This window comes from Carcharodon carcharias, chromosome 6 (genome assembly GCF_017639515.1).
Source record: "Carcharodon carcharias isolate sCarCar2 chromosome 6, sCarCar2.pri, whole genome shotgun sequence".
NCBI lineage: Eukaryota > Metazoa > Chordata > Chondrichthyes > Lamniformes > Lamnidae > Carcharodon > Carcharodon carcharias.
In genome coordinates this window covers 163,174,914-163,198,518 of record NC_054472.1, presented here as the reverse complement: position 1 = coordinate 163,198,518, position 23,605 = coordinate 163,174,914, and the positions used below count along the sequence as shown (strand labels likewise).

The following is a 23,605-nucleotide window of genomic DNA, read 5'->3' as shown; positions in this document are numbered from 1 at the left end:
TTCCCAGGATTCTTACATATGACTCTACAATATCCTTTTTTGGTCACCTCCTCTCAGGAGTGAACAATCTAAGTGTCACCTAGCTTAAAATTTGAGTTAAGAATGAACCCTATCTGACTTCATGGTGTAAAATTTCTGTGGCGATTCTCCAATCTTCCACCATAACCTTGGCGAAAGATTGGTGGAAACCCTGAAGAAACAGCACAAAGCTTAACGTTCTACTGAAACACCTCAATTGAAAGATTTACTGAGGCACCATGTACAACAGCATTGTGAATATGTTCAGAAAAACCTCCAGCAAAATTACGAGCATGTTATGAAAGAGCAGTTCATAAATGACTGCTTGTGATGCCAGTGTGCTTAACATGTCCATATGACTATTCTCTCTCCATGATTCTAATTTTATTATAATCCTATTTGTTCTAAGGCAATGCACACAGATAACTCTCCCACTGATCTACTTGCCATAGGTGTCACACTCTTTCTTTAATTAATGGTATCATTCTTACTGAATTCACAGTTAATGCTATCCCCTGCCTCACTTTTGAATAATAACAAAAACTGTTGGAAGTGCAAATTAGGTAATCCAGATAAGTTAATATTTCAGATGGAACTTTTCATCATTATTCTGATGAAAGGTTTGTGTTTAGGTTGCAGTAATTCTTTCAAGTACAGACCGATCTGCGTTTCACACAGTGCTGGAAATTCTCTGTGACAAAACACATCTTTAGTTTGAGTGACCATTCCCTGAAATAGGAATTAGTTTAAATTCCCAATGAACCTAAGCTTGGCTCCTATTATAACAACAACTTGCATTTAAATAGCACCATTAATATAGGAAAGCATCACAAGGCGCTTTAAAGGACTGTAATTATACAATAACGATGCCGAGCCAAAAAAGGAGATATTAGGAAAGGTCATTTAAAATTAGATTACCCATTTAAAAGTTTATTTCAAGGAGGTCCTTAAAGAAGGGGAGAGAGAGGTAGAGAGACTGAGGAGTTTAGGGAAAGAATTACAGAGCTTGAGGCCTAGCCAAATGGAATCTTGGCCACCAGTGGTGGGGCGAAGGGAGTGGAGATACAGAAGAGTCCAGAGCTGGAGAAGGTTCCAGGAGAGTTGTATGGTTGGAGGAGGTAACAGAGATATGGATGGATAAAGTCATGGAGAAATCTGAACATGTGCATTCAAATCTAACATTGAGCCATTGGTGAACTAGGTACCAGTGTAAGTCAGTGAGCACAGGAGTGATAGATGAAGGGAACATGGTGTGGGCTAAAAAAATGTGCTGCAGAATTTTAATTGGAATCAACTTGATGGAGGCTTATGAAGGTTTGTGAAGATGCGAGGCTGGTCAGGAGAGCATTGGAATAGTTGTATCAGGAGATAACAAAAGAGTAGATCATGCTTTCAACAGAAGATAAGCTGAGGCAGGGGCTGAGATGGGTGATGCTACAGAGGTGGAAATAGGCTGAGTTGTGATGGAGAGAATGTATTGAATCAGAAGCTCAACTCAGATTCAAATAGGATGCTAAGTTTGCAAATAGTCTTGTTCACCTTTAGACATTGGCCAGGGAGGTGGATGAAATCAGAGCCAGGGGAATTAATCTAGTAGTGATGGCCAAAGTCAATGGCTTTGGTCTTCTGAGTATTTAATTTGAGGAAATTGCAGCTCATTCAAGACTCAATGTCAGTTAGATAAGCAGCCTCAATAACACAGGCAGTGGAGTGGTCAGAGGTAGAGGTGGTGAGGTAGAGTTATGTGTCATCAATCTACACGTGGAACTTGGCTTCATGTTTTCAGATGATGTCAAGATGAAAAATTGGAAAAGGCTAAGGAAGGATCCTTGAGGACCTTTGGTTCAGGGTAGAGAAAATGAACCCTTAAGAGGGAATTCTCTGATTATATCCAGATTGGTAAAATGTGGAATTGAGCAAGGGAGTCCTACCCAGCTGGATAATGAACAAGAGAAGCTGGAGGAGGATGGTATGATCAACCATGTTAAAGGTGGCTGAAAGGCCGAGAGGGGTGAAGAGGGATGGTGTACCACAGCTACAGTCACGTAGGGTGTCATCTACAAGGGAAACCTGATTGTAAAGTTCAAACATTAAATTGTGAGAATGATAGGCACAATTACCCATAATTATACCTGAATCTTTGAAGAATGTATTAATGCTATATTCATTTATGTGAGGTGAAGTATAAGTCCAGTTTCAGCACTCCTTTGCTCTGTATTGGAATTAATTACAGTATATTCAGCTCTCTCATATTGTCAACCTGATAAGCATGCTGGAAACAACACAAATAAAAATTTCCACCATAGTTTGATTATTTATTGCTTTACATTCAAAAATTTCTGTAATTGCAGGTGTAACTTTGGTCAGTGAGTATCAGACAAGCATATAAGCAATCCTGATATAACTAGAGTTTCCCCCTTGATCCAGTGAAATGGATTTCTGTCAGTGAATCACCAAGCAGAATTTAAGCCCGTTAGCCTGATTGTGTCAAACTGTAAGAAGCAATGAACAAAGGTAAATTGATAATGTTGGAGCATTCCTATTCATTACCCCTAATGCCATTTTGAAACCATGCTAGCTGCCTTACAGTACTGTTTTCTCCCCAGTCCAAACCCTGATCTGGGTGACATAATGAAGTCCTTTTAACATCTATCAATGTGTTTTGACCCAAAGTGGTTGCAGCTAAGCACTATCTTCATGAGTAAGTGTTTGGCTAAAGTTTTTGTGTGGGAGCGGCATTATTCTCAGAGTGGCATCTGCTGCATAGGGTACAACATGCATTTCAGAATGATTTATGTCTTTGTTATGTGGCTGTGAACAAATGAAAAGTGTTTGTAATGTTTTCTCATTTTAAGAAGGAGTACTTCAATAACCCTTCACGTTTGAACATTTCTGTTTTCTGTGTTTGTCAAGGAAGTTAATTCAAAATTTTCCATTTCAGGCATTCAGTGTCAGCATGAAACATTTCCAGGTTAAGTCTAACACAATTAGATGCGAGTCAAGTTCTGTACCAACAAAGTATCCCAGTCCTAACCTCATTAAAGCAGCCCCTTGCTGCAGCAATGTAACATTATTGAGTTTCCCACATCAGCCATCCTGTGGCAGTTCTGAAAGAGATTGCCGTATCAGGGCAATTGTGTGCTGTGGCTCATACCCTTAAGCAACGGAGTTAAAACTGCTTAAACTGATTGAGCCTAATACCTTAACAGGCAGCAAAAAGAGAACATTTCAATTCCATCAGCTTGGACTTGATGTTATTTGGGTTCCAGAAGTTAGAGAATAACATCTAACCCACTGTCCAGAATTCCCCTGGCCCCTCGCAACTTAGTTTTAAACTGATAATGAGGACATGGGGTACATTAATGATTATGATGAAATGCTACATTGTTCTGTAAAATAAAATTAAATTACAAGTTTACATTAACATCTACATCACAATTTCATGTTCATTTTTGAACGGATGCTGCTAATTGTCTTTTTTTTATTTCTAGAGAAGAAAATCTAGGTATGCTGAGTTAGATTTTGAGGTAAGCCCTTTCTTTACTCCGCCAGATTCACTAATTAAATGCCTGACTCTGTCCCCGATGCATCTTATTTGCATTTCATTGATGTTTTGGTTTTTATCTCTAGAAAATAATGCACACAAGAAAACGGCATCAAGACATGTTTCAGGACCTAAACAGGAAGCTTCAGCATGCTGAGAAAGATAGAGAATCTCCCACAATAGACAGCAAAGTAAGAATGGGTATTTTTAATCCAGAAGGACTCAGTTACATTTTGGGGCGCCCACAAGGCAAAAAGCCTAGTGAAGTCTCCTGCCTGTCTTCACATTGTTGCTGTAATTCATTGCTGCTCTTAAGTTTTTGAGGCCCCAATCCAAACCACAGTGTTGCTTTTGACCAGTTTCAGTAATGTTGTAACAAGCTACATCAACGAGAGAGGGAATGAGGATTCCCCAGCTATTCTCCAGTGACCTAGTCCAAACCTATGAGAAGTTTGGGTAGTTCAAATGAACTCTTGAATTAAAGGCCACTTGTTTGGGAAAACACTTCAAAACCAAAAATGTAATTGGATACCTGAACTAATTTGAAACCTTTTTTTCATTTCTTAAGTTTCCTGTTAAGTGATACCCACTTTTACAAGGTCCTGAAGTCACATTCATTGCACATATCCTCATTTAAATCATCAGGCTTTATATTTCAGTGGGAATGTCAGTTTAAATTGGCTTAATTCAGGGCTGACTCTCCAGTGCAGTGCTGCGGGAGCATTGCACTGTCAGAGTTGCTGTCCTTTGGATGAGATGTTAAACCAAAGCCCCATCTACTTACTCAGGTGGATGTAAGAGGCTCCTTGACACTATTTCAAGGAAGAACAGGGGAGTTCTCCCCAGTGTCCTGGCCAATGTTTATCCATCAATCAGCATCATAAAAAACAGACTATCTGGTTGCCGTTTGAATGCAAATTAGCTGCCGTGTTTCCTACGATACAACAATGGCCACACTTCATAAACGGATAGCAAGAGCTTCTACAGGTATTTAAAAAGGATAAGAGTAAGTAAAGTGAGTGTTGGTCCTCTAAAGAGTGACACTGGGGAGTTAATAATAGATAATGAGGAAATGATGGATGAAATAAGCAAATATTTTGCTTCTATCTTTGCTATAGAGGATACAAAAAACATTCCAGTAATAGCTGCAAATCAGGAAATGAAAGGGAGAAGGGAACTTGGTGAAATTACAATCGCTAAGGAAGCAATACTGAGCAAAACTGATGGAGCTGCAGGCTGACAAGTCTCCGTTTTCTGATGGACTTCATCCTAGAGTCTTAAAAGAAGTGACTAATGAGCTACTAGATGCATTGGTGTTAATTTTCCAAAATTCGCTAGATTCTGGAAAGGTTCCATCAGACTGGAAAGCAGTAAATATAACCCCTCTATGCAGAAAACAGGAAACTATTGGTCAGTTAGCTTGACATCCGTCATGGGGAAGTTGTTAGAATAAATCGTTAAGCAGGTTATAGCTGGCCACTTAGAGAAACTCAAGGCCATCGGAAAGAGTCAGCATTTTTTGTGAAAGGGAAATAATGTTTAACCAATTTATTGGAGTTATTCAAAGGAGTGACATGTGCTGTGGATAAAGGGGCCCTGTAGACGTGCTGTACTTGGATTTCCAGAAGACATTTGTTAAGCTGCAACATCAAAGATTATTGCAGAAAATAAAAAACTCATGTGTATGGGCTATCATATTAGCATGGATAGAAGATTGGCTGGCTGGCAGAAAGCAGAGAATATGCATAAACGGGTCATTTTCTGATTGGCAGGTTGTGACTCATGGAGCCCCATAGGGGTCTGTGTTGAGGTCTCAACTTGTTAAAATTGAAATCAGTGACTTAGCTGAGGGGAACAAAGGCATGGTCGCTAAATTTGCAAATGACATAAAGATAAGTAGGAAAGTATGTTGTGAAGGGCACGTAAAGAGGTTGCAGATGGATATAGATAGGTTTAGTGAGTCGGCAAGAACCTGGCAGATAGAGTGTAATGTAGGAAAATGTGAATTGTTCACTTTAGCAGGAAAAATTTGCAAAAAGCAGAGTATTACCTAAATGGAGAATGGCTGCACAATTCCAAGGTGCAGAGGGATCTAGGTGTTCTAGCACATGCATCACAAAAAGTTAATATGTAGGTACAGTGAGTAATTAAGGAGGCTAACGGAATATTATCCTTTATTACAAGAGGAAGGGAACATAAAAGTAAGTATGTTCAGTTAAAGAGGGTATTGATGAGACCACATCTCGAATATTGTGTGCAGTTTTGGACTCCTTATTCAAGGAAGGATTTAAAGGCGTTTGCTGTGGTTCAGAGGAGGTTTACTAGATTGATACCTGGAATGAATGGGTTATCTTATGAGGGAAAGGTCAGACAGACTGGGCTTGTTTCCACTGGAGTTTAGAAGAGCTTAATTGAAGTATATAAGATCCTGAACATATCGACAAAGTGGATGTGGAAAGGATATTTCCTCTTGTGGGTGAGTCCAGAACTTGAGGGCACTGTTTTAAAATCAGGGGTTTCCCTTTGAAGACAGTGATGAGGAGAAATTTTTTCTCTCAAAGGATTGTGTTACTTTGGAACTCTCTGCCTATGAAGGCAGTGGAGGCGGGGGTCATTGAATATTTTTAAGGCAGAGATGGATAGATTCTTGTTAGGCAAGGGGATCAAAGGTTATCAGAGGTAGATGGGAAAGTGGAATTCGAAACACAAACAGATCAGCCATGATCTTATTGAATGGTGGAGCAGACTGGAGGGGCCGAATGGCTTACTTCTGTTCCTATTTCGTATTTTCATACTTTGTTGGCTGTAAAGTGCTTTGAGATGTCTGGTGGTTATGAAAAGTGCTATTTAAATGCAAGTCTTTTTTTAAGTCAACCTGACTGGAGAATCGAGAACAATTGACATCAAAAGGATCTGGATTATGTTTGATTGACCCACAATATAAGACCCATCTACTAGGCAGGTGGAGAATAATTTACACCAACAGGTGTCACACAGGAATGGTGTTAAATGGTTTATTAATGAAGGAAAGTTTGAGCAACCAAGCAATTGTTGAGAGAGTCAAATCACTTTGACTAGAGAGAAGGGCTTCTACTCCTGTGCCTTGGCTGAGAATGTCCTCTGATCATAGCGGTCACGAGCTGTGCAGTTCCTTCAAAATATAATTTTAATCAAATATTTTTGTTGGCATTTATGAGCTGATGCAAAAGCCAACTAATTAATTCCCTGCTGAGCATATTCTCAGTGTGAAGCTGGCATATTAGCTTTGGCTCAGTGATAGCATTCATACTTCAGCATCAGAAGGTCATGGGTTCAAGTTCCACTGCAGAGACTTACTTTAATGCAGGACCGAAGCTGACGGCAGAATCTCGTAACAGCGGCGAGTGTCCTGATGGTGCAGTTGAAAGTGAGCGGGACTTGCACTCAGAGGCAGGACGGCTGGCCATGCGCCATCATGCACCAGCCAGACAATTAGCTATACACAGTCAAAGGGCATGGCCAATTGGGTGGCGAGGGCAGGCAGAAAGTTGCTGACCCTGCCGTTACTTCAGAGTGGTTGAAGGTTGTGCGTCATATTTAAACGGCACCCGGACAGATACCTGCAAGACAGCAACATTGTTTTGTTTGTCTGAGGGGAGGATTGTGAACTTGGACTGCTGCCACTCCCTCCCCACCTGCAATTCTTAGACCCCTGGAACTGCAAGCCATCACCCTGCACCCACCTTCAGTCACCTTTGACCTTTGCACTGGAGGGGGTGCAGAGGAGATTCACCAGTATGTTGCCTGGGATGAAACATTTAAGTTATGAAGAGAGGTTGGATAGACTTGGATTGTTTTTGTCGGAGCAGAGAAGACTGAGGGGCAACCTGATCAAGTTGTACAAGATTATGAGGGGCATGGACAGGGTGGATAGGGAACAGCTGTTCTCCTTAGTTGATGAGTCAGTCACGAGGGGACATAAGTTCAAGGTGAGGGGCAGGAGGCTTAGGGGGAATGTGAGGAAAAACTTTTTTACCCAGAGGGTGGTGACGGTTTGGAATGTGCTGCCTGGGAGGGTGATGGAGGCGTGTTGCCTCACACCCTTTAAAAAGTACCTGGATGAGCACTTGGCACGTTATAACATTCAAGGCTATGGGCCAGGTGCTGGTAAATAGGATTAGGTAGGTAGGTCAGGTGTTTCTCACGTGTCGGTGCAGACTTAATGGGCCAAAGGGCCTCTTCTACACTGTGTGATTCTGTGATTCCCTCGATCCTCCCTCCATCACCCTAGACATGCCTTCTGTGACCTTCGAGCCACCCACCATCACCCTTGATCAACTGTTTGTCAACTTAGAGCTGTCGCCTGGCAACATTGAGCTGCTTCCCCCCGGCACCCTTGACCTGCTCATGGTCACCCTCGATTTGCAGCTGTCATCTTTGATCCTCCCTCTATCACTCTTGACCTTCCCTTGTTACCTTTGACTCTCCCAGCCTCGCCATTGAGCCGCCCTCAATCACTATTGATCTCCACTCTATAATGCTTGTGCGGCCTTTCATAGAGGTTTTCCTTCCCTCTGTCATCCATCTGCTCCCTTTTGTCCCCCATGACCCTTTTTAGGGCTACCATGACCCGACCTCCCTCCCTCAGACAACCATGCCCGACTTCCCTGGACAGCCATCACCTGAGCTCAATGCAACAGCTCAGTCTCCTCCCCGCTGGCCCAACAATGCTCCCTATGCAAGAAAAGCAGTCCTTACTCACTCCAAATCCACCCGGAAGACTATCTTTGCCTGTTGCACGCCACCTTTAACGAGTCATAAACCTGTGTGAACTTGTTTATTGTTTGCTCCCAACTTAATTGCAAAGGTACAATTTAAAGGGGTGACCAAGGAGCCTAGAAGGATGGAAAACATGACTTACTTAGGCAGGATGCGAAATATCCATTTCCCTCTGGTGGGTTGAGATGAAGAGATAAAGCCAGGGGCGTGTTTGCAGCATGTTAAGCATTACACAGGCCTGTGGCGGGTTCCTACTTGTAATATGTTTGCATGTTGTGAATGCTCATTAATGTGAAACAGTTTTCAATAAAGTCCATTTGCAAGATAAATTCAGTGGTGCACAAGAATCTCATTTCATCCAGTTCATGGTCGTTTAAAGGTGGTCTGCATCTGTTGGCTTTGTGCTGTTGTGTGTGAGGTCAGCAGTTTTCATTGTTTAACTCTACGGCACAAGGGAAGGGCGCAGGAGAATGGACTCTTGCATGGAAGCTCAGGACTGTCAGTGATGAGGGGGGTTTTGGAGTGGGGACGGGGACACAGAGGAGTGAAAGAGATATCCAGGGGAGGACAGAGGGTGAGGTCAGGGGCATCGAAGAATGAAATGGGAAAGGCCTGGTGTCCTGAATGTAGTGGGAGCAGTCAGTCAAGATAAGAAAATAAGGGGCCTAAAGAGCACCATAAGTACTGTCCAAATCTGTGTCCATCTCAGGATTTTGGCTGGCAGAGTTCTTATAGGATTTTTAAGTCCACCTACAACATTTCACTTACCCCTTGCTGAGAGTGATCTCAGACAATGCCCTTTACAATATAGAGAAGGGAAGTCCAGCTGAGCTTGCAAATTTAGCTGTGTCCCGCAGAGTACAACACTGGACACAAACATAAACAGTCAATAAAGAGTGAACAAAAAAACACAACATTGTTTCTTCCACAATGAAGAAAATGTTTCACACTCCCCTGTAACCATCAAAATGTGCCATCCATGAGGCGTGCCAGTACAATTCGCTCTCTGACTAAGCTAGTCTCAACAAATAATAACAATGCACACTTGAATTATTGTAAAACTAATGTAACGTGAAATATTTGCAGGTGAAATTTAATTTTGAGAAACACCCATGGCACCTTTGTGCTCTCAATTCTTCAGTTACTGGCAATGGAACTGGGCAGGAAAGTTGTGGCCATGATTCAGAGCCTCCTTGTTTGACCAGGAGGTTCTCTGCCCATATGTACAGCGTTGTCAGCTGACAGTGGGTTTCACCTATAAAAAGCTTCCCCAGGCACTAAATCAATGTACTTTATACACTGCTGGCACTTAGAATTTTAGATATGCTCGTGTGGGAAAAGGCAAAAAAGAGAAAAAGCAGAACTGGCATACGGTTCCGGTTATGATGTAAGGACACGCTCTTGACAAAACCCCGGCCCATGTGTTTTAATGAGTACGTATGACATGCTAATGTATTGTTAACGTAGGTTCCGACACTTGCCATCAGGAACCATGATCCGCCTTTAATCCACCACCAGCTTAATTCCCAACATTCATACCGCCGTCAGGAAGCTGAGTTTCAGCGTCCCGCGTGGGAGCTGGTGGCATTGTGATATTGTCACTGGACCAGTATTCCAGAGACCCAGGGTAATGCTGTGGGGACCTGGGTTTGAAACCCACCATGGCAGATGGTGGAATTTGAACCCAATAAAAATCTGGAATTAAAAGTCTGATGATGATCATGAAATCATTGCCAATTGTTGTAAAAAACCATCTGGTTCACTAATGTCCTTTAGGGAAGGAAATCTGCTGGACAATAAGGCATGGGCAATAAATGCTGGCCTAGCCAGTGATGCCCACATCCCATGAATGATTTTTTTTTCAAAAGTTCCCCGCCTACCTTGTCCCCTGCTCATGGGAGCTTCAGTAGGTTCTGCCTGACACTTTAGTGCTCTACTTTGGTAGTGCTATTCTTTTAGACATGTTGTCTGACAACCTATTGCTCAGGTGGATGTAAAAGTTCCCATTAAGCTACTTGAAGAAGATCAGGCAAGTTCTCCCAATATCTTTATCCATCAGTTATTCCTCAATCAATGGCACCATGTGGTCACTTTTTTTGCTCTTTTGGGGGCTTTGCTGTGAACAAAATGGCCACCACATTTCACTACATTCCAAACATACTTTAAAAGTAAAAAAAAAATAAAAATTTTCTATTTTATAGAAATTTTCTATTTTTACTTATTTCTATTGAAGAGTCATACGGACTCGTTAACTGTATTTCTCTCCGCAGATGCTGCCTGACCTGCTGAGTCTTTCCAGGTATTTTTAGTTTTGTTTTGGATTTCCAGCATCCGCAGGTTTTTGCTTATATTTTAAAAGTAGTTCATTAGCTGTGAAGCATTTGGGGGCATCCTGAGGTTATAAAGATCTCTATATACGTGCAAGTCTTTTTTTACATTGAAATGTGTTCTGCGTGTATACACATGCTGAGCTGGAGAGATAAGTAAGTGAAAGTGAGTGTAGACAGATGTGCAAGTTGTAAATTAGGATAAGGTATAAAGAGTTCATAAAACACGGGCAAGGGCAATAAGCATAACTTTATTTTTTTTACTATTTTAACGGGATGGGGTGTCGCAGGCTCGGCAAGCATTTCTATTGTCCATCCCTAATTGCCCTTGAGCTGCCTTCTTGAACTGCTGCAGTCCGTGTGGTTTAGGTAGACCCACAGTGCTGTTAGGAAGGGAGTTCCAGGATTTTACCCCCTGATTCCCATTGACTCCAGCTTTGCTAGGCTGCTTGATGCCACACTTGGTCAAATGTTGCTTTGAGGTCAAGGGTGGTCACTCTCACCTCACCTCTTGAATACAGCTCTTTTGTCCATTTTGGGTAAAGGCTATAACAAGGCCAGGAACTGAGCGGCCCTGGAGGAACCCAAACTGAGCATCAGTGAGCCGGTTATTGCTGACTAAGTGCTACATGATAGCACTGCCGATGACTTCTTCCATCGTTTTGCTGATGATGGACAGGAGACTGATGGGGTGGCAATTGGCTGGATTGACTGGCTCTACGTTTTGTGGACCGAGCATACCTGGGAAATTTTCCACATTGCTGGGTAGATGCCTGTGTTGTAGCTGTACTGGAACAGCTTGGCTAGGGGTGCAGCTAGTTCTGTAGCACAAGTCTTTGTTACTATTGCTGGAATGTTGTCAGGGCCCATAGCCTTTGCAGTATCCAGTGCCTTCAGCGATTTCTTGATATCACGTGGAGTGAAATGAATTGGCTGAAGACTGGCATCTGTGATGTGGGGTCTGAGGAGGACCGAGATGGGTCATCCACTCGGCAATTCTGGCTGAACATTGTTGTGAATGCCTCAGATTTATCTTTTGCATTGATGTACTGGGCTCCCCCATCATTGAGGATGGGGATTTTTGTGGAGCCTCATCCTCTAGTTAGTTGTTTAATTGTCCACCGCCATTCATGACTGGATGTGGCAGGACTGCAGAGTTGTGGGATCGCTTAGCTCTATTGCATGCTGCTTTTGCTGTTGGGCACACAAGTAGTCCGGCGTTGAGGTTTCACAGGTTGACACCTCATTGTTAGGTACACCTAGTGCTGCTCCTGGGCATGTCCCCCTGCACTCTTCATTGAACTAGGATTGACCTTCTGGTTTGGTGGTAATGGTAGAGTTGGGGAAATGCCGGGCCACGCGGTTACAGTTTGTGATTGTCTATAATTCTGCTGCTGCATCCCTCGTGGATGCCCAGTTTTGAGTTGCTACATCTGTTCGAATTCTATCTATTTATGCTCCCTAGGAGGCAGGTTTACAGATAGGGCAGCTCATAAACTACCATAGGTGCCTTTCCTTCTGCCTATTTGCCTGCCCCCACCATTGTCAGAATTTTACGAGGTGGCCCGCCTGCCCTTGTGCCAGCCGAATCTCTTAAGTGGCCAATTAGCGGGCGGAGGCCAGCAACGAATGGGAAGCCCAGCAAATACCCCACTCAGGCTTTAAGCAAGAAAGGCAAGGGTTGGCAGGGGGTCCTTTGTGTGGCCCCTTTCTGAATTGGAGGCCTCCCCTCAAGGTCTGGATCCGTCAGGTATCCCTCCTCGCTGGCTCTGCACCCCACCCCTGTCACCTCTTCTAACCTGGCCCCACTCCCCCACCACCCCTCCCCACAACTCATTCCTCTATTCAGCTCTTGTCCCCTCAGCACTGGGGACTGGATGTAGTCCCACTCTTGGCAGCCCTGCTAGGACCGGAGAGCTGCAGGCCAACTAATTGGCGCAAATCCGGCTGTGAGGGAAATGGTGTTGATGTGGTGTACATGGACTTTCAAAAGGTGTTTGGCAGAATGCCACACAACAAACCTGTGAGAAAAGTTATACTCATGGAATAAAAGGGACAGTAGTGACATGGAATTGGCTGAGTGACAGGAAACAAAAGAGTAGTGGTTAATGAAACAAACGCAGAAAATGCTGGAAAAGCTCAACATCTGTGGAGAGAGAAACAGAGTTGCTGTTTCAAGTCCACATGACCCTTCTTCAGCAATGATTAATGGATTGTAGTGATGTTCCCCAGGGATCAGTATTGGTAGACATGTTTTTTCTAATATAATTGACCTAGACTAGGCTTATCCAACCTTTGCGCTCAGCGGGGGAGGCCACATTTGCTTATTTTTCTCTCTCAAGGCCCCGGTGAACAAATTTCAGTAAGACAAAGTTTGGCACAAAATAAACAACTTTAAAAATAAAAATAAATAAATAAAACGGCCTTTAGGTAAGAAACGTTTCCTAAGCAAAAGTACAGGAATGTTATGGTAATTGTTAAGTTAAAAAAAGAGTAATTAATAAGAATGACCAGAGTGTGAGAGGGTCAGAATGTGTGTCCAGCTCACTCCCAGTCTCAGGGTGCTCACTCATCCATCCTCTCCCATTGTGCGTGGGTGTGTGTTAGTGTGTGGTAGTTTGAGTGAGTGAGAAACTGAGACTGGGCTTAAGGCAGACTCACAATCACTCTCCCACACACACTCAGTCTCTCGCACTCAACCCCACACACTCACTCGGTCTCTTGCACTTAGCCTCGCTCACCCATTCGGTCTTTCACACTCACCCCACATGCTCAGTCACTCACTCTCACTCCGACTCACACACACACTCAGTCACTCACTCTCACTCCCACGCATACACACAGTTAGTCTCTCACGCACCCACACAGACATGCTCTCTCTCATTCCCACGTATTCACCACGGCAACATCTCCTCCTCAGGCCTGCCAAAACTTCACTCTCTCTGGGCCAGCCAAAATTTTGCCTGCCTCAGGACCGCCAAAATTTCACCCTCCCCGGGTCTTCCAAACAGCACCCTCCCTGGGCCCGCGAAAATGGTGCCCTCCCCGGGCTTGACGTGACTTGGCCCTCCCCAGGTCTGATATACCTGTCTCTGGCCCTGCCGTTACTTGGCTCCCTGGGCTTCAGCCCTGCCATTCCTTGGCTCCCTGGGCTCCAGCTGCGCCGTTACTTGGCACCCTGAGCTCCAGCCCCACTGTTACTTGGCTCCCCGGTCTCCAGCCCCACCGTTACTTGGCAGCCTGGGCTCCAGCCCCGCTGTTACTTGGCAGCCTGGTCTCCAGCCCCACCGTTACTTGGCACCCTGGTCTCCAGCCCCACCGTTACTTGGCACCCCGGTCTCCAGCCCCGCTGTTACTTGGCACCCTGGTCTCCAGCTCCACCATACCTTCATTTCCCTTGGCCTGGCAGCCCTCAGCATAATCACCAATGCCGGTGTTCACCACTCCTCAAATCAGAGACTTTTTCTCTCCCTCATTTGCTGTTAAAAGGCTCACTAGCGTGATCAAGCATGGGAGAGAAATAGCCCGTGATTGGAGGAGCAGCTTCATGCAGAATCTTCCACTCAAACTCATCTGTTTGACTGGAATTTTGAAAACTGGCTCCGGGGGCCGCGTAGAGGGGCTTCACGGGTCATATCCAGCCCACGGGAAGTATGTTGGACAAGCCTGACCTAGACCTTGGTGCACAATTTCAAATTTGCGGAAATTACAAAAATTGGAGATGTTGTGAACTGTGAGAAGGAAAGTGTAGAACTTCAAAAAGACATAGACAAGTTGGTGAAACGGGTGGACAGGTGACAGATGAAGATCAATGCAGAGAAATATGAAGTGATTAATTTTGGTAGGAAGAACATGGAGAGACAGTTTAAAATAAAGGATGGCATTATAAAGGGGGTGATGGAGCTAAGGGCCCTGGGTGTATATGTGCATAAATCATTGGGGATGGCAGGATGGGTTGAAAGACTGGTTAATAAAACATACAGTAGCTTGGCCCTTATTAATAGAGGCATAGAATACAAGAGCAAGAAGGTAATATTGAACTTGTATAAGTCATTAGTTCAGCCTCAGATGGAATATTGCGCCCAATTCAGTGTGCTGCATTTTAGGAAGGAAGTGAAGGCATTGGAGAGCGCACATGCAATATTCACAAGAATGGTTCCAGGGATGAGGAACTTCAGTTATAAAGAAAGGTTGGAGAAGTTGGGACTATGTCCCTTAGAAAAAAGAAAGCTGAGAGGAGACTTAATAGAGTTGTTCAAAATCATGAGGTGTCTGGACAAAGTGGATCGGGAAAAATTGTTTCCACTTTTGAAAGGATCAAGAACGAGGGGGCACAGATTTAAGTTAATTAATAAAAGAAGCAAAAGAGATATGAGGAGGATTTTTTTCGTTCAGCAAGTAGTTATGGTTTGGAATGCACTGCCTGAGAGTGTGGTGGAGGCAGGTCCAATTGAGGCATTCAAAAGGGAATTAAACTATTATCTGAAAAGGAAGAATGTGCAGAGTTACGGGGAGAAGGGGGGGAAATTGCTCATTTGGAGAGTTGGTGCAGTCAGGATGGGCCAAATGGCCTCCTTTGCTGCCGAAACAATTCTCTGATTCTGACACCCGACTTCCTATTCCTTCAACCCTCGTCTCCAACGACAAGTGCAAGAAACTCATGGACTTCCTTGTTATTAAGATTGAAACTATCCGATCAACTGCCTCTGCCACATCCATCCTTTCCACTAACCCACGGGGCCAAACTTCCTCCAAAGTTTCTTCCTGCCCTACACCAATACTGACATCTTTCTCCAGTTTCTCTCCTATCTCCCCTCATGCCCTCCTTGAGCTCACCATGTCCATGAGACCCACCTACTTACTGCTCTCTTGACCCTATTCCCACTAAACTGCTGACCACCCAACTTCCCTTCTCTCTCCCGTGTTAGCCAATGTTATAAATGGTTCTCTCTCACCAGGTGTTGTTCCCTCTCCTTTAAACCTACCGTCATCAACCCTTGCCTCAAAAAAAGCCCTTAACCCCACCATATTTACCGTCCCATCTCCAACCTCCCTTACCTCTTCTAAGTCCCTGAACGTGTTGGCGCCCCCTAAATCCATGTCCGTTTCCTGGAACTCTGGGCAGAATTTTGCCCTCGTTGGGTGGGCTCCATGGGGGTGAATGGAAGCGGTCAGGAAGCCGACCGCCGCCTGTGATCAAACCACAACCGCCATTTCACACTGGTGGGCCAATTAAGGCGCTCAGCACTGCCTGTTGGTGGTGGTGGTGGTGGGGGGGGGGGGGGCGGGGGAGGTGGCAACAGGAGGGCAAGCATGCAAGTTCGCGGATGACTGCAATGGAAGCTCCCTGAGGCACAAAGCTGCCTTGGGGAGCTGACGATTAAAAAAATTAAACATCATGAAATGTAAAATGTTCAAAAACCTGTCCCCTCATGTGACTCTGTCACATGAGCAAGGACATGTTATTAATGAAATGTTAAATTTTTTATTTAATTTTTAATTGCTGTTGGAAACCTCATTCTGCCCATGGATGAGGTTTCCTAAAAAATCCAAAGACTTCTTGGCCTTTTCGCCTGCCCGATAACCATAAGGTTAGGTGGGCAGTGCAAAATTTCATTTCATTGGTACTTTAATTACCTTAATCGGCTTGTTAATTGTCGACAGGAACGTTGCCAACTCCTACACGTGCCCACCGACCGAAATATTGTGCGAGTATATGATGACGTTGGGACATTCGCTGACATCATCGCGCATCATCTTACGCCCGCCCAATGAGCGAAAAACTCTGGCCTCTATGTTTGAATGCCTCCAATCAGGTTTCCACCCGACCACAATACCGAAACAGTCCCTATCAATGTCAGCAGTGACATCTGATGTGACTGTGGCAAAGGTAAACTTTCCCTCCTCATCTTTCTCGACCTGCCAGCAGCCTTTGACAAGGTTGACCTCACCATCCTCCTCCACCACTATTGCCCAGCTGGGTGGGACTGCTCTAACCTGGTTCCATTCTCATCTATCTATTAATGGCCAGAGAATCACTTGCAATGGTTTCTCTTCCTGCTCCTGCACTGTTATCTCTGATGTCCCCTCAAGGATCAACCCTCAACTCCCTCCGATTTCTCATTTACATCTGCCCCCTCAGTGACAACATCCGAAGGCATGGCATCAGTTTTTACATGTACGCTAACGGCACCCAGCTCTATCTCAGTACCACCACTCTTGACTCCTCTACTGTTGCTAAATTATTAGATTGCTTATCCAACATCCAGTAGTAGATGAGTAGAATTTTCCTCCAATTAAATATTGGGAAGACTAAAGCCATTGCTTTTGGTCTCTGCTCCAAACTCCACTCTCTAGCTACCGACTCCATCTCTCTCCCTGGCAAGAGTCCAAGATTAAGCCAGCCTGTTCACAATCTTGGTGTCACATTTGATCCCAAGATGAACTTCTGACCTCATATTCATGCCAATCTAAGACCACCTACTTCCACCTCCATAACATTGCCCAACTTCTCACCTGCCTCAACTCATCTGCTTTCAAGGACTTATTCATGCCTTTGTTAGTCCCTGGTCTCAACACACTCTTGGCTGACCGCCCAAATTCTACCCCCATGTAGGATCCGGTGGGTGGGTTTGGGGGACCCCTCCCAACAGATCATACAGCTGCCCGCCTCCAAACTTGCTTTGTGAGGGGTGTTCAATTCCACGCCATGCCAAATTAATAAAGGGTTTCCTGTGGAGTATATCCCATCCTTGTAACCTTCATTTCAAAAAGAAAAGGCAACTACCACTATATAACACTCCGTAACTCCAGCCCACTTCCCCTGGCCCCACCTCCAAGCTAGTGGCCCAGTCAGCCACTCTTGCGTCATAAATCCAACTTGATGTTCTATGGAACTTGACGTTTCAGTAACTACCATAGAGGCCTGGACTCATTTTCTTCCTTTAGAGCCTTCAGTATAAATATTACTAAAATTGGTATCAAACATGTACGAACGTACAAACAAGGCCATTTGGTCCCCTGAGTCTGCTCCACCATTTAATGAGATCATGGTTGATCTGATGGTAATCTCAAACCTGCATTCTTCCTACTCCCGATAACTTATCACCCCCTTGCTTACCTAGAATCTATCTACCTCTACCTTAAAAATATTCAAAGACTCTGCTTCCAAAGAGAGTTCCAAAGACTCACAGCCTCCTGAGAGAAAAAAAATTGCCTCATCTCCGTTTTAAGTGGGTGACCGCTTATTTTTAAACAGTGGCCCCTAGTTCTGGATTCTCCTACACGAGGAAACATCCTCTCCACATGCACCATGTCAAGTCCCTTCAGGATCTTATATGTTTCAGTCAAGTCACCTCTTACTCTTCTGAACTCCAGCGGATACAAGCCTAGCCTGTCCAACCTTTCCTCATAAGACAACCCACCTATTCTAGGTGTTAGTCTGGTAAACATTCTCTGAACTGCTTCCATCGTATCCACATCGTTCCTTAAGTAAGGTACCAATACTGTACACAGTACTCCAGAAGTGGTTTCATTAGTGCTCTGTATAACTGAAACATTACTCCCTACTTCTGTATTCAATTCCCCTCACAATAAATGATAACATTCTATTAGCTTTCCTAATTACTTTCTGTGCTTGCATATGAGCCTTTTGTGAATCATGCACTAAGACACCCAGATCCCTCTGCATCTCAGAGCCCTGCAATCTCTCACCACTTATATGATTCTCTTTTATTCTCCCTGCCAAAATGGACAATTTCACATTTTCTCACATTATACTCCATTTGTCAGACCTTTGCCCACTAAATTAACCTATCTATATCTTTTTGTAGCTTCCTTACCTCCTCTTCACAAATTACTTTCCAACCTATCTTTCTGTCATAAGCAAATTTGGCAACCGCCCCATCCATCCCTTCACCCAAGTCATTTATATAAAATGTTGAGGTCCCAGCACTGATCCCTGTGGTACACCAATCGTTACATCTTGCCAACCTGAAAAAGACCCATTGATGCCTACTCTCTGCTTTCCCTGTTAACCAACTAATCTTCTATCCTTGCCAATATGTTACCCCTATACCATGAGCTTTTATTTTGGTTAAACATGATTTCCCTTTCATAAAACCATGTTGATTCTGTCTCATTACCTTAAACTTACCCAAGTGTCCTGCTGTAGCTTCTTTAATAATAGCTTCTAACAATTTCCCTATGACAGCTGTTAAGCTGACTGGCCTGTAGTTTCCCACTTTCTGTCTCCCTCCCTTTTTGAATAATGGAGTTACATTTGCTATCTTCCAATCTAATTGAACCTTTCCTGAATCTAGTGAGTTTTGGAAAATTAAAACCAATGCATCAGCTATCTCATTAGCCATTTATTTTAAGACCCTAGGATGAAGCCCATCAGGACCTAGGCAAGTGTCAGCCTGCAGCTCCAACAATTTACTCAGTACCATTTCTCTGGTAATTTTTCTGAGTTCCTCCCTCTCTTCCATTTCCTGATTTATAGGTGCCTCTGGGATGTTACTTGTATCCTTTATAGTATATGTCTGGTCTTTGAGATTCTAATGCTGTAGTTTATGCTTAGTAGGCTAATGTGTTACCTTTTTTTAAATATCTTAAAAGTAACATGACCAGGTTTTCAAAAGTCAAGGTCAGGGCACATTGAAAGGCCTTGCAAAGGTGGGACTTTGTGATGATTTATATGTCAGGCAATGGCATCACTGGTAGGAGTCTAGCAGAGACCCAGAGTCCTCCCGCTCTTACACTGCTGATCTTCCTCTCTCCCCAACTCACCTTTGACTGCCACCTCCACTGGCATCCTGCTCTTCCCCCGCTGGTCTCCAGCTCTCCCCTGCTTTCCCCAACTGACCGTCCTCTGCTGAACTCCCACTTTTTTTTAATTCATTCATGAGATGTGGGCGTCACTGGCTAGGCCAGCATTTATCGTCCATCCCTAATCGCCCTTTTTCAGAGGGCATTTAAGAGTCAACCACATTGATGTGGATCTGGAGTCACATGTAGGCCAGACCAGGTGAGGACAGCAGATTTCCTTCCCTAAAGGGCATTAGTGAACCAAATGGTTTTTTACAATTGACAATGGTTTCATGGTCATCATTAGACTTTTAATTCCACCATCTGCCATGGTGGGATTCAAACCCAGGTCTCCAGAGCATTACCTTGGGTCTCTGGATTACTAGCCTAGCGGCAATAGCATTACCCCATCGCCTCCCTCTCGCTGTCCCCCACTGGCCTCCCACTCTCCCCCACTGGCCTTCCACTGTCCTCCCTGCTGGCCTCTAACTCTCTCCACCCCCCACCCCCACCCCCATCCCCGCAGGCCTCCTGCTCTCCCCCCTCCCCGAGGGCCTCTGGTTTGCCCCTGCTCACCTCCTCCATGGAATCCCTGATTGGCCAATTGGTGAGTTCAAATAGAATGGCCAACCTTGACACTGAAAGGTGGACCAACCAGGGCAGGGACCCATGGAAATCAAATCAATTTTGGGGAAAACAAATTCACCCCTGCACCAGCTCTGGATGCTGGTGAGAAGGATTTCTGCACATGCAGGAGAGTGCCGGTGAGAGTGCCAGTGCAGCCGCTTATGGGTCGGCAAGCGGCAACATTCTGATTTGCACCCTGCAGCAGAGAAGGTTTTTTTTTGTGTGTTTGCCAACAGTAAATGGAGGGCGAGGGAAAGGGGAGGGGTGAGGTACTGAAAGGAAGTGACACCGATGCTGCTGTGAAAAGGTGAAGTGCTAATGGAAATCTCTAATATGGTTGGTGTAAAGAAGGAAAAGCTGCAAACCGGGACATTTGAGTTATTTTGCGCAAGTTGTCGGGACACCAGGCTGTTTAATGAAACTCTGCGACTGTTCCAGCAAAACTGGGGCACAAGGCCATCATTCTTAGAAGTGCTTGTACGAGTAGGGTAACATTTTAGCTGAATACATCCAGGTGTTCTGCAGTTGAAGCAACTAAATGCTGCTTGTCTAATCTAATCTGTATTTTCCAAAACAGTTTACAAGGAAACTACAGCTACTTAATGCTACATGTGTGAGACAGAAGTTGGAAGAGGAAATGCCCTTTAGCAATGATATTAATGAGCTGGACTGTGGTGTACAGGGGCACAATTTAAATTTGCAGATGACGCAAAGCTTTGAAGTATTGTGAATAGTAAAGAGGGTGGTGATATACTTCAAGGGGACATAGGCCGGTGGAATGGGTGGACGCGTCGAAGATGAAATTTGAGGCAGAGAGCTGTAGGAAGAATGAGGCAATATGAAATAAAGGGAATAAAGAAAAATGAGCAAGAACTTTTCTTGCACAGCAAATGGCTTGGATCTTAAATTCATTGCCTGAGAGTATGGGGGAGACAGATACAATTGATAATCACATGAAGAGAAAATAATGGTGGAGTTACAGGAAAAGGATGGGTGGGGATGTGGTGAAGCTGAATTGTTCTTAATTTATTAAACAATACATAGAGAATAAACAACTTATGCCCTTAATTTACAGTGTTACTGTCCTCTTTAAATACTTTCCTAAAGAGCATCTCTGAGTTTAGTTTAAAGAAACAAAAAGAGATGAGAAAAACAGAATTACCTGGAAAAACTCAGCAGGTCCGGCAGCATCGGCGGAGAAGAAAAGAGTTCACGTTTCGAGTCCTCATGACCCTTCGACAGAACTTGAGTTCGAGTCCAAGAAAGAGTTGAAATATAAGCTGGTTTAAGGTGTGTGTGTGGGGGGCGGAGAGATAGAGAGACAGAGAGGTGGAGGGGGGTGGTGTGGTTGTAGGGACAAACAAGCAGTGATAGAAGCAGATCATCAAAAGATGTCAACAACAATAGTACAATAGAACACATAGGTGTTAAAGTTAAAGTTGGTGATATTATCTAAACGAATGTGCTAATTAAGAATGGATGGTAGGGCACTCAAGGTATAGCTCTAGTGGGTTTTTTTTTTATAATGGAAATAGGTGGGAAAAGGAAAATCTTTATAATTTATTGGAAAAAAAAAAGGAAGGGGGAAACAGAAAGGGGGTGGGGATGGGGGAGGGAGCTCACGACCTAAAGTTGTTGAATTCGATATTCAGTCTGGAAGGCTGTAGAGTGCCTAGTCGGAAGATGAGGTGTTGTTCCTCCAGTTTGCGTTGGGCTTCACTGGAACAGTGCAGCAAGCCAAGGACAGACATGTGGGCAAGAGAGCAGGGTGGAGTGTTAAAATGGCAAGCGACAGGGAGGTTTGGGTCATTCTTGCGGACAGACCGCAGGTGTTCTGCAAAGCGGTCACCCAGTTTACGTTTGGTCTCTCCAGTGTAGAGGAGACCACATTGGGAGCAACGAATGCAGTAGACTAAGTTGGGGGAAATGCAAGTGAAATACTGCTTCACTTGAAAGGAGTGTTTGGGTCCTTGGACGGTGAGGAGAGAGGAAGTGAAGGGGCAGGTGTTGCATCTTTTGCGTGGGCATGGGGTGGTGCCATAGGAGGGGGTTGAGGAGTAGTGGGTGATGGAGGAGTGGACCAGGGTGTCCCGGAGGGAGCGATCCCTACGGAATGCCGATAAGGGGGGTGAAGGGAAGATGTGTTTGGTGGTGGCATCATGCTGGAGTTGGCGGAAATGGCGGAGGATGATCCTTTGAATGCGGAGGCTGGTGGGGTGATAAGTGAGGACAAGGGGGACCCTATCATGTTTCTGGGAGGGAGGAGAAGGCCCCCCCTCCACCTCTCTGTCTCTCTATCTCTCCGCCCCCCCCACACACACCTTAAACCAGCTTATATTTCAACTCTTTCTTGGACTCGAACTCAAGTTCTGTCGAAGGGTCATGAGGACTCGAAACGTCAACTCTTTTCTTCTCCGCCGATGCTGCCAGACCTGCTGAGTTTTTCCAGGTAATTCTGTTTTTGTTTTGGATTTCCAGCATCCGCAGTTTTTTTGTTTTTGTTTTTAAAAAGAGATGAGAGTTTGATTGAAAACCATTCCCATCAGCAAATCCCACCTTCTCAGTTATCTGATTTCAGCTGAGGTGGCAGTACCCAATGGAGAAAAGAACTTGTATTTATATAGCACATTCCAAAACACGTCACAGCCATTTTAATATTTTTGAAGGTCCATCTCTGTATTGTAGTAAGCAAATGCGTCACCGGTTTGGATTGACCAATTAGGTCTCATAAACAGCAAATGATGTAAATTAGCCATTAATCTGTTTTTGTTGGTGTTGGTTGAGGGGTAAATGATGATAAGAATACTAAAGACGCTCCCTGAATTGCAAATCATGTCTCAGAGTCTCTTAAGACAAAATTTCTATTTAACATCTATGTGAAAGTCAGCACCTTCAGAATTGTGACACTATCAGTTTAGATCAAGTGCTTATGGCCTAATGTAAAGTTTGAACCTACAACCATCTGACGTAAAGTGATTGCTAACTACTGGGCCAAACTAACACTATACAATTAAGGGCAGCATCCCTGGACTTGGAAGTGAAAGAAAATAAGTAAAAATTTCCACATCCCAATCCCATACTGTTAACCCTGCTAGATAGGGTGCAAGTATAGATCTCATTCATTCACAATCATTGGAAAGTTTTTTTGGTTACTTCAGCAATCAAGTGTTGACAATTTGTATTCCCATCATACTCTGTCAGGCTTCGGTATTACTTTTCCTCTCCAATCTTTTGTTTTTCGATCAGTTGTTGTGGGGTACAATCCAAGTGTGGACCATGTCAGCTTCGCAAGTTGGACTACAAAACTGACATATCATTTAACCAGTTACATCATCAATCATAATCAGTAACAGTGCCCTTGCACTTGTGCTCATACATCAGAAAACTGCTTCCAATAGGGAAAATGTAATTTTGTAAAATTGGCCCACATTACTGATGAGCAGTAAATGTGGGAATATCACTTTTTTAGATATCAAATGTGGACAGGGGCGTTTCTTCCAATTTTCTCTCCTCCGGTTTTATG

The 23,605-nt window shown here is 44.2% G+C and overlaps 1 protein-coding gene across 3 annotated transcripts in view; it reads left to right on the top strand.

Annotated features, from left to right (window-relative positions):
- Positions 1–23,605, top strand: part of LOC121279382 (adhesion G protein-coupled receptor B1-like) — a 188,917-nt gene that overhangs the window by 154,815 nt on the left and 10,497 nt on the right. For all 3 annotated transcript variants that reach the window (XM_041190586.1, XM_041190585.1, XM_041190583.1), the window contains 2 exons: positions 3,510–3,545; positions 3,649–3,753. In XM_041190586.1, coding sequence (XP_041046520.1) covers positions 3,510–3,545; positions 3,649–3,753 — 141 coding nt within the window. The remainder of the gene's footprint in view (positions 1–3,509; positions 3,546–3,648; positions 3,754–23,605) is intronic.